The following is an 11,214-nucleotide window of genomic DNA, read 5'->3' as shown; positions in this document are numbered from 1 at the left end:
TCATTCCGCCCGTGTGGATGTATTGTTTACCTCTTCCACGGTCGTGTATAAGGGCATGTGTGTTACACGACTGTGTTGCCAAGTTGTGTGACTCTCTGGGGTAGTGTGGCTCTTAAATTTTCATTCCCCGTGTGCACATAAGTGTGTGCCACACTGTGTAGGCTGCACGAATGTGCCTCTAGGCCGTGTGGTCTATCCCAAGCCATGTAGTTTATTTTTGAAGTTAAGAAAAATAAATGTAAGTAAATAAGAAACTAAGTATGCAACCAAAATTAAATGAAATAAAAAAAAATCAACACTTAGGTTGCCTCCTGAAAAGCGCTTATTTAGAGTCTAATCTTGAATTTCTCTTTCACGTGCACAGTTAATTTAGATTTTGGAGCCAGAGCTCCTATCTCTTGGTTTCAATATCACCACAAAGATAAAGTTTGAGTCGATGACTACCTTGAATGTGCCGTATTCAGGATGTGTTACCTCTATTGTGCCATATGAAAAGAAATTAATTTTGACTTCCTAGGTGTTCTAAGTGGTTTAGATCTGTTCCAAATTGATTAATTAGATATGAATAATTTTCAAGCAATGAAAATGAGATCAAATCAAGAAATTTAAGTTTCGACTTAACTAGTCAAAATTTTTGGTTTAAGAGGAGCTAGATTGGAACTATTTTTTCTTGTTGTGTTTGTGGCTATTAATGACTTGTATGTATTCTGTGTTTTATGTATGAGATGTCTTGGATTCATCGAAGCCCTCTACGAGCAAGGTGAAGCTTGTTTAAGCTTTCAGGTAGCAAGCAAAAGCAAGACTGGTGAGTGTTTTGGAGTCTTTGCTGGTATGCATAATTCATTATGTTAATCGGGAGCTTAGGTTATCCTAAACACCTACCATAAGTTACGAGAGTAAGCCTTCCTACTGCCTTTGCTATGCTTTTGCGAAAACAATGTCGACTGAGATTAAGTGTGATGTTGATGTGTTAAAACAATATGTGATATAGGTTAAATTCAAGATATGATATATAATTTACTGGTTAAGTGCACATACATGAGATCTAATGTGTTTGTGGCTCTTTGAGCATTGTGCTATTACTTGTAAGTGCCTTAATTGTGAATATGGTAAGCATGCTATGTGAATGTGTTATGAATGTGAATATGTTGGTTGTGAACAGACTAAATGTGCATAATCAGTAAATAAATATATGTAATTGTGAATATTTTGGCCTTGTCATATCTTGAAACCATTGGATATAGTTGGCGTGCCATAGGATTGTGAGTACTCACCTTTGTGTTTTGTGATCGGGCAATTGAAGCCTTGGGACAGGATGGAGAAATAAGGGGATGTTAAGTTATGCTCCATTCAACGAGACATTTTTGATATGTTAGAGAGTGTTTAGCTTAATGCTACAAAATTAGCTAAGATTTACCAATCGGATTAAAATAATTCTTTCTCTAATTTTCTTAAAAAGATTTCAGAACTGCATATATCTTTTTTACTTTCTGTTACATGTATGTTCGCATGTTTTGGATGTGAAATGTTGATTGTGCCCCTTCTTTTAATTCTAGTAAAATACATCAGGAAACCATGCAACTAGGTTCTAAACATTTGCCTATGATTATGTATGAGCAGTTATGCATGCATGAGACTTTCGCTGATAGTTGAACATGTAAATGAACAATTAATTGTCTAAGAAAAATGTTGTGCTGTGTTTTGGGTCATTTCGGTGACTAATGTGTTGTGTCATATTCGGGTCCAATCATTTTAACTGATTTTGGGACGTCACACATTTAAAACTACTATTTAAAGAAGACCCAACCAATTTGAAGTCATGGATTTCCAATCCACGATGCAAGGAGACTGTTAGTAAAGTGTAGGAATAATCATTGGTAGGTTCACTAGCTTATTATTAACATGTAAAATCAAAATAACTGGTTCTTCCTTGAGGATTTGGAATTAGAAATTTTTTGGTAATATAAAGGAGGGAAGACACTTAAACAATAAACCTATTTTGCTTTAAAGTAGCTTGGAGATGAAAGATGATAGAAAAAAAAAAGAAAAGAAAAGAGAAAAGGAGTTGCGTGATCAACTTGGTAAAGGAATATGACTAATTGCATTGGATGTAGAAATCTAGGATCCAACGAAAAACATACACATGACCGTAATACATGGTTTTTCCATGCAATGATAAAAAGGAGAAGGGCATGGAACTACGTTATGGGCACTAATAATGCATTCGAGAGAACCCCAACATTTGATTTATTGGTTAAGGGTGTTTAGTATATTTTTATGATGGTGGAATTGATTCTCATGTTGTGATTGTGTGGTAGTATGTAACCCTTTTATTCGGATATGATAGGATGAATTTAAATTTAAATATATAATTTTTTATTCTTAAAATAAATTTGTTTTTTTTAGAAAAAAAGTGTTTTAAGTTTGATTAAGGATTAGAATTGTTTTAAGACGAATTCTAGTTAAGGGAGAGGTTTAATTAGATGAACTGATCAAGAATTGCTACGGCCAGCATGTGTATGATCTCTGGTCAGTGTGATCAACGTTATTCGATGATCACAACCGTTGAATCAATCGATCATACACTGAAGTTGGATCCAGGAGATAACAAAGGACCAAGTCAAAAAGTTCAAAACAACGTGGGACTATCACTATCAGTATCTGGTCATTAACTGTCGAACCCCACTAATCAAACTCCACGCAAACTAACATAACTGCCATCTCCCACTTTCGCTTCACTTATAAACTTGAAACAAGTCTTTGATTTCTCAACCTTTATCTATCTACTCCCTCAAATTCTACAACATTTCAAGCTTCTTGATAAAAAAAATATGTCTTCTTTTTCACTTCAAAAACTCTTCAAATTCGCATTGTTTTCTGTGGTTTTCATCTCCATGGCCACCCTCGCAATTGCTTCTTTTCAGTTCAGAGTTGGTGGGGAGGGAGGATGGACTAAACCAACTGGAAATGAATCTGAAACTTACAACGAATGGGCGTCCAGGAACCGGTTTCACGTTGGAGATTCTCTTTGTAAGTTTACATACATACATATATAGATATATAATTTTGCTTATGTTTGCTTGTGTGTTATTAGATTTCAAGTACAGCAATGACTCAGTGTTGGTGGTGAACCATACAAGCTACACTAATTGCAGTGTTTCGAACCCAATCCTTAAGTTCAAAGATGGGGATACTGTTTTCGAGTTCGATAGGTACGGGTTTTTCTACTTCATCAGCGGGGAGCGAGGTCACTGTAAAGCTGGTCAGAAACTGATCATTCGAGTAATGGTGCACCCTGCGATGAGCTCTCCTCAGCCGGCGCAGTCGCCCATGGAAGATGGCGGATCCAACGACGATGGGGATGGTTGGGATTCGATTTGGGGACCTCCACCGCACAATTCCACCATCAAGCAGGCGGTTGCATCTTATTTCATGACGGCTCTTGGGGGAATGCTGGTTATCATGTATTTGCTCATGTAGTTATTAATATTATAGGAACTGTTTCTATATATATATATATATATATATATATATATTGTTGGTTTCATTTGATATTCTTAAAAAACAAACTATTTGTGCTTTTCTGATGTTTTTAGACTGTTTATGTCGTATTTGCAAATAGTTTACTTCTTTTGCTTTCATTAGTACCCATTCTGGTAAGTTTATATACGTTGAGCAAGCTTTGCGTAGAATATAATTTTTATTTCGAAAAGAAATTCTCTATGCAATAATGTAGAGAAAGGAGTGGTTAAAAATTGCCATGAAATTCTAGTTACACTGAGCTTTGAGTTATAATGTGAATAGGGAATTGGGATTAAAAAGACGTGAAATTATTAAATATCCGTGATGCATGTAGATTAGGGTGTAATTCAAGTCCTAAAATGTTTTGATTTTAAGGAATTCAAGTCATAAAATTTGGATTCAACTTCAGATATCTACTTAATTGGCTGCTAACAACCAAAAAAAAAAAAAAAAAAAAAAAAAAAAGAAAAAAGAAAACTAAAATTATTAGACTTAATGGTAAACATATTAAACGAATATATAAATTTGAATCTTGGAAATAAATTATGAATTTTGAAAGTATTAATACATTGAACATAGAAAATCTTAATTTCACACTAAAAATATATTTGGACACGATTTTAATAAAAGTAAACTTGATTTTCATATTTAAATTTAAATTTGACTCCTTTGAAAATAACCTCCTTTAAATTTTAATATCTTGTTTTAGCTTGACATGAACTCTAATACAAAACTTTCGATACTAATTAAAAATTATTAATTAATCTTGCGAGCTACTTATTTTTTAAAGTATTATAATATTGGAATTCAATTAGCTGGAGATTCATTTGACAATGATAAAACCCAGACCAAAGTTTTTGGAGCCAACCCCAGTAGCCTCAATCAACAACTTGTCCAAAGCTCCATAGTACGGAGCAGGCTAGGCTGGAAGCTTCCTGGTTTCAGCCCCACTGGGCTAATTAACTCCCTCTACTGGCCTCTAATATTAACCCATTTAAAATCTTGAGTAAACCATAAAACTGTCACTTAAAATGTGTTCAATCTTTCCAAAAATTCCATAAAAAAAGGAAAAAGGAAGAAGAAAAGGTGTTTTTAATCTAAGATACAGTAACTCAACACAAAGCAACTTGCCCTTATTTGTTTTGTTGTTGATGAAGTCCTAGGTTGTTTGTCACTGTCCAGCTTCGACCCTGGAATGGCATCTGACGATGAGGTAGCAGTTTTCACGCACACCAACTTAGGCACTCACTTGGCCATCGCTGTCTCTCCCAATACCACTGTCGGAGATTTTCACAGTAAGCTTACAGAACAAAAAAACCTGAAAACCCCATCATCTTTCTTGATTCCCATTGAATATTAGTGTCTTTTTTTTTCTTGGTTTTCTTTACAGTTTCCCAGTTGCAAAGTTGCTGCTTTATGGAATACAGATATCAGTTGCCAAAAAAAAAAGGCATTTTTATTATTATATGAAGTGGGAATTTCTGATCATAGTCATTTAAAACAAAATTGATACCCGGAAAATCCTCCCTTTCATGACTCCATATGAAAATTTTCACTTTCCCATTTCCCCCTCCAAATAGTTTATCAGAATTGTGAGATAATTGCATTTTTTTTTTTTTTTGCATTCGTGTTGTTTGATTGCTGCTTATGGATCATTGGTAGATTAGAAATTGTATAACTTAAAAACTTGATCAACACATTAACGCTATTACTATCAATGCAATGATTGGTTATTATGATAGCTTCTTCAAAGTGTTAAAAACATGGTGAGACATTCTGATAATTTAACTGTAGATGAAATGCTTTGTTATTACAGTTCTATTAATATGTGCCAAAATCTTAACGTGTAGGGGAACTTGAGAGAACACACCATGCTTGTTTTCCTGAATTGGGAAAGATTGAAGTTCATGCATTAATGGTAAAGTTCATATTCAATCCTTTCTTTCTTAATTTTATGTCTATCGACGGGTTGTTTTCTCAAACACAAGTACTTGTCTAATGCACCGGAGTCAGACACCAGTACTTCAAGAATAATGAAGAATCAGAGCAGCATAGTTTTCCTCTGCTATTTTACTTATAACTTGTTTGTATGTTCTGCCTTTTGTCTCTAAGTAGGTAAGGCGAAAATCATGTTTTTATCATCTGCCTTCTTCTATGCCTATAAAGTATGCTTTCCAGCATCAAGTTGGAACATGGTTCCTCAATATTGAAGCAAGGACTTTAAAAGATTCAGGCAGTCCATGCTTATCAAACTTTGCAGCTATTGAAGTTGGAGATCATAAATGCGATGGCAACCGTCTAACCGGTTCTCTTGTTCGAGATACCAGAGAAGGGACCACAATATGTAGAGGTAAGAAAAAAGAGTAACATTTCAGTGTATCTGGATGATGAAAATGAGGCAAGTGGCAGAATCTCAAGTTTTAATCCCTTAATCTTCACTTCTGAGTTCTGACTATGTGAGGCTGAATCTGCAGATGCGGCAGAGTGGAATTCGGGTTCGTCATCGAGAGCTATAACTGCTGACGGTGTCATCAATGGATGCCTATTGAACTGCAGTGGAGTGAGCCAACATCCAAGTTCTCCAGGCAGTGGTAGAGCCATGCAGGGTCTACCAGAAGAGCAACTGAGAACCAAAGCGGACAATGGTTACTGCTCGAGTGCCTTGGCGCCGTTTACAGTGCGAACACCCCCAAAGCAATCATTGTTTTTGACACCAGTGGACCGAACCACCAGAATTCGAAGAGATAGGTTTGGAAGTAGTGGAGTAGGGAAGCGAATTATCCTAGCATCGAATAACATTAGAATTTCTGATAAAAGAAGACCTATAACTCCTCTTAGCAATATCAGAGATGGCAAACTGTTATGCTGCAAGAATTTATGTCGGGCAAAATTTTTAGTGTTTGAGATGAGTGACAGTGATGAAGAGGATGTCGATGCATTGTAATTCAAATGTGTCTTCGAATCTCAGCATTGCTTCACATGCAGGGGGTCCATTGCAGGGTATCTCTGGTCCACAAAGGTTTCAGATTCACAAGGTATATGAGGATGTTAACAAGGCAAAACAAATGATACTAATCTTAAAAGTGTGTTTGAAATGGAGGGGACGGTGGTTGCTAGTGGCGGTATTTGATTAGAATGGGAAGCTTCTCAACAAGAAATCTATTTGGGGTTGGATAGCAGAAAAGGATTGTATTGTTTATAGTAATCTTGCTATTGTTTCTTGACAAAAGCTCACAGGGCTATTTGTCTTTCTGGATTACCTCATGTCCTTAACTTTTGCTTATAAGCTAGTGATTGTTTTCGTATTAAATTATCCCTCCTTTTCTATTTTCTCATACTATAATTTGAATGTAACGTGATTGTCAAGATAATTACTTTAGAATGGCTGATATGCATGGAGAATATTGATTAAAATATTAAGAAAGTTATATTATCATTTTTAGTTATTATGATTTACGAATTTATTATTATTAAATAAAATAAAATGTTTATGTATTTAATTTTATATTAAACTTTAATCTTAATAAATATTTAGATTAAATATTTAAAATTAAAATTTAATTGATAATCTTTTACATTTTTTCAAACTCAGTGTAACATAATTTACTTTGAATATTGAAAAAAACACAATTTACTTAAATATAATACATAACTGTTTTAAAATTTGAAAACATTTTTCTTATCTGTTTTATTTCTAAATGTGCTTTGAAATTAGTCACACTTGTCTTATTCTATTCTACTTTTAAATTGTCTTATTCTATTTTACTTTTAAATGGGTTGCTAATTATTTGCTCATTCTCGAAAATTATTCCAGAAAATTATGTGTGATATACAATAAATCATAATTCAAAGGTAAATCAAGCAAAACAGTTTTTGATCAAATCAATTTTAAAACTAAATCTAGATATTATATTTTCCTTTTGTTAGTAAATATTTATAAATACTATAATAAAATTAAAATTTCAATTAATATACCAAAAAAAAAAAAGGAGAAAGAAGCAATAAAAATAAATATAATATGTCAATAATATAATATATAGATTATTAAATACATATAAAAATAAAATATAAAAACTTACTTTTGAAGAATTCGTTGGAGTAGTAGAGAAAATCAAGTAGTAAGGAGGAACGAGGAATAACTTTTTATTAATAGACTAATACTATAAAATAGGGTTACTTTTATCTTAATATATATTTTTAAACTTTCCAATCTACATTGGAAAGTAACTTTTCACCTTTTATTATAGAAATTACATTATCATGAACTTCATGGGAAAGTAACTCCCCAAAAAGTTAAATTATAATAAAAGTAAATAAAATTTGATATATTAAAAATATTGAAATCACTTTCCAACTGATTAAATTCAAATAAAAGTAAACACTTTCTATAATACCAAATGCTACCTATAATTGGATGGATTGTTGTTTATTTTATACGTGGGAGGGAAAGTGAAGGGAAAAATCTCTCACTTTCTCACGTTTTCTTTCAAATTTTTTTAGTACGCAAGTTGGCTGAAAGTGAGAGTAAAGGAATTATAATAATATTTTATTTTTAAAACATCATTTTACCCTTTGTTTATTTTAATGTCTTATTTTATTTTATTTTAAAATTTCTTCAATTAATACATTGAAAATTTCCTTTTTTAAATACTTACTATTTTGTTGTTAATGGTTCTATAATTTTAAAATTATTTGTAATACCTCTCACTTAGTCCGGTTATTGGATCCGAGCTATAAGATACTATAACAATTAATAGAATAGTATACATACATTTTAAGCTTAAAATAAATTTAATTAAACAATAAAAGCATTGCATAACCCATGCACAATATAATTCACAACTAATCCGAGTCTTAACCGATCTTACTAAAGTTTTAAAGTCGACCCTAAAGCAAATAAGGATTAAATTTCAACATTTCCAAAAAGGTAAAGACAAAAATGCAAAACAGGGGTTACGCGGTCGTGTATTTGGGCTGTGTAACTCTCTGAAGCCGTGTGCATCAAGATACAAAAATTCAACAAATATTGTACGGCCGTGTGATTAGACCGTATAGCAAATTGGTGTAAAATGGAGACATACTGCCATGTGACTAGACTGTGTAACTCATTGTGGCCATGTGGGTCAAATTTGCAAACCTTCAAATAAATTCACATGACTGTGTGGATGGGCTATGTAACAAACTGAAATCATGTGGAAACCTAAATGATCAAAGCTACAGTAATAATACGGGCATGCGGCCAACCCATGTGACAATTGTAAACTGTGTATACATATGGTTCATCATTTATAGAGTTCACACGAATGTGTCACTTGTTCGTGTACGACATACAGCTATGTGGTGCAAAAATATGTCATTTATGCATGATAGAATCCTACCCTTAAAAATGACTCTAAATGCATTTTTGGCCATTGAGTTCTCGCTAAAAAACCTGTCAAAGACATGTTACCAACATAATATTTAAAACATTGCTAATATTTTAACCAATATGTCAAATAATGGCACCATTTCACAAACAAAACATAATCAAAACACTTTCTCAATATACATACATACAATTTCATAAACATATATAATGAACATAAAACCTTTCCCATTTCATTTACTTCTTTCAAACTAACACAACTTTTCTTAAGCTGAGTGTTACCATTCAATAGAACTCATATTGAAAATTTCAAAATACATTGATAACACAAAATCCACAATAACATTCCTAAGTACATGCCAAATTATATAGAAAAAGGAGCATAAACTGTCACATCTCAAAAATCAAGTTAGAAGAAATTGAATTAGTGAATTGGAATTTTTTACACCTTTCTTGGTTGAATCTTTTACTGTTATTATAGCTATAAGAAAATTTGATATCATATGTAGTATTAATATGTCAGTAATAATGATAATGCAATACAATGCAGTAGCAGTAACACAACAGAATACCTGTAATTGGACAAAGTTAAAATTAGAAGAAGAATTTTGTAGAGGCCTGTATAAATAGTTTCTTTTAGATAGATTCATCCTCTCTTTGGTGTTTTGAGTAACATTGGATGTCTGTCTCCCAAGATACAACAACAAATGATCACATTAGTAGCACAATAACAATGATCAATCGAACACAATCTTGCCTTTCTCTATTACCAGGAGAAATAAATTTAGAATGAATTTTTGATATTGATAGTTTTGATGATATGTTTTTGAAATCTTCTAACTTGGCTTTATATAGAGGAGAGGAAATGAATGAAGAGATTTGTTGAAAAATTAATAGACATGAGTGAATAGAGAAAATGAATGAAAAAAATTCAATATTAAACCAAGAGATACATTTTTTCAAAAGATACAATTGTATGGAAAAATGCAATATTAAACTAAGAGATACAATTATCGTTCATCACTCAATAATTATTTTCCAACAATCCTCCACATGAACGAAATTGATGGATCAACGAGACTCAAAACTTAAAAAAGTGATAGATTCTACGTTCGATATTTGCATAGGATAGGTAGGCATCAACCCTTGAACCTTCCCTTGTAAAAGTATATTTACTTTACTAGTTGACCAGTAGACACGATATCCTTGAACTGTTCTGCCGTTTGTGTAAACGATGATATTCCTCACGCAAATACCTCCCTGACTATATTTTTGGTTCTCATGGGTATGTTCATATGGCTGTGAACATCCTCTGGTTCGACAAGAGCTTAGAGAATTATGCCTCAATAGTTTCCTTGAAGCGGCTCCACTTCACTCTCACATAGGCGACTTACATTGTCCGTTTCACCAAAATAGACAATGGTCATTAAAAGCATTGCTTAACCTTTTCTACATTTTAATCACCGTTTTCATCATAGGAATGGACTCAGGATAAGTACCCCTACAGTGACCTCACAATATCTATACAAGTAAGTTGTCCCATTGGACCTAGATCTTGAGATCTCCAATCAACTAGGTTGGGTTTTCCTTCACATAGCGCCTTAAATATTCATGGGCTTTAGTCCTATTCTTTTCTATGTTTTATCAACTTGATCTCGGTTTAACCCTTTGGTTAGCGTATCCGCAATGTTATCTTTTGATCTTACAAAATCAATAGACATAACTCTAGTTGAGATCAATTGTTTAACGGTATTGTGTCGACGACACATGTGTCTCGACTTACCATTATACATTACGTTTTGTGCTCTACCAATTGTTACTTGGTTATTACAATATATGCATATTGTGGGCACAGGCTTTGGCCATTCAGGAATATCCTCTAAAAAGTTTAGTAGCCATTTTGCCTCTTCTCCAGATTTTTCTAGAGCTACAAACTCAGATTCTATTGTGGATTTGGTTATAATCGTTTGCCTTGAGGATTTCCATGACACAACTCCTCCTCCTAATGTAAAAATATAACCACTTGTGCCTTTGTTATCTTGAATATCAGATATACAATTGGCATCGGAGAATCCTTCTAACACAACAGTATCTTTGGATTAATGTAATCCGTAGTTTTGAGTATATTTGAGATATCTCAGTACCCTCACAATCGCTTTCCAGTGGTTCTCCCCTGGATTGCTTGTGAATCTCCTTAAACTGCTTATAGTGAAAGCAATATCACGTCTAGTGCAACTCATAAGGTACATTAGATTGCCTATGACTCTTGCATATTCTACTTGGTCAATACTTTCACCTTTGTTTTTTGGACATATGTTGATTTATAT

The 11,214-nt window shown here is 33.2% G+C and overlaps 2 protein-coding genes across 2 annotated transcripts; both read left to right on the top strand.

The window, feature by feature from the left end:
* Nucleotides 1–2,776: 2,776 nt before the first annotated feature.
* LOC108463669 (mavicyanin-like) lies at nt 2,777–3,574 on the top strand. Its single transcript, XM_017763564.2, has 2 exons — nt 2,777–3,030; nt 3,095–3,574. The coding sequence occupies exons 1-2, from the start codon at nt 2,832–2,834 to the stop codon at nt 3,478–3,480; spliced, it is 585 nt and encodes a 194-aa protein (XP_017619053.1). The 5' UTR covers nt 2,777–2,831; the 3' UTR covers nt 3,481–3,574.
* An 819-nt stretch (nt 3,575–4,393) lies between these two features.
* LOC108462959 (uncharacterized) lies at nt 4,394–6,832 on the top strand. The gene is made up of 4 exons (XM_017762877.2): nt 4,394–4,817; nt 5,373–5,440; nt 5,638–5,872; nt 5,997–6,832. The coding sequence occupies exons 1-4, from the start codon at nt 4,718–4,720 to the stop codon at nt 6,464–6,466; spliced, it is 873 nt and encodes a 290-aa protein (XP_017618366.1). The 5' UTR covers nt 4,394–4,717; the 3' UTR covers nt 6,467–6,832.
* The last annotated feature ends 4,382 nt before the right edge of the window (nt 6,833–11,214 follow it).

This window comes from Gossypium arboreum, chromosome 13 (genome assembly GCF_025698485.1).
Source record: "Gossypium arboreum isolate Shixiya-1 chromosome 13, ASM2569848v2, whole genome shotgun sequence".
NCBI lineage: Eukaryota > Viridiplantae > Streptophyta > Magnoliopsida > Malvales > Malvaceae > Gossypium > Gossypium arboreum.
The sequence above is the reverse complement of the archived record's forward strand: the minus strand, read 5'-3'. Positions and strand labels throughout refer to the sequence as shown.

Excerpts from the sequence above, each read along its gene's own strand:
- LOC108463669 (XM_017763564.2), top strand. The coding sequence starts at position 2,832 with ATGTCTTCTTTTTCACTTCAAAAACTCTTCAAATTCGCATTGTTTTCT. Across the intron at positions 3,031-3,094 it reads TCACGTTGGAGATTCTCTTT|ATTTCAAGTACAGCAATGAC; the intron begins GTAAGTTTACAT and ends GTGTGTTATTAG.
- LOC108462959 (XM_017762877.2), top strand. The coding sequence starts at position 4,718 with ATGGCATCTGACGATGAGGTAGCAGTTTTCACGCACACCAACTTAGGC. Across the intron at positions 5,441-5,637 it reads TTGAAGTTCATGCATTAATG|GTAAGGCGAAAATCATGTTT; the intron begins GTAAAGTTCATA and ends GTCTCTAAGTAG. Across the intron at positions 5,873-5,996 it reads AGGGACCACAATATGTAGAG|ATGCGGCAGAGTGGAATTCG; the intron begins GTAAGAAAAAAG and ends CTGAATCTGCAG.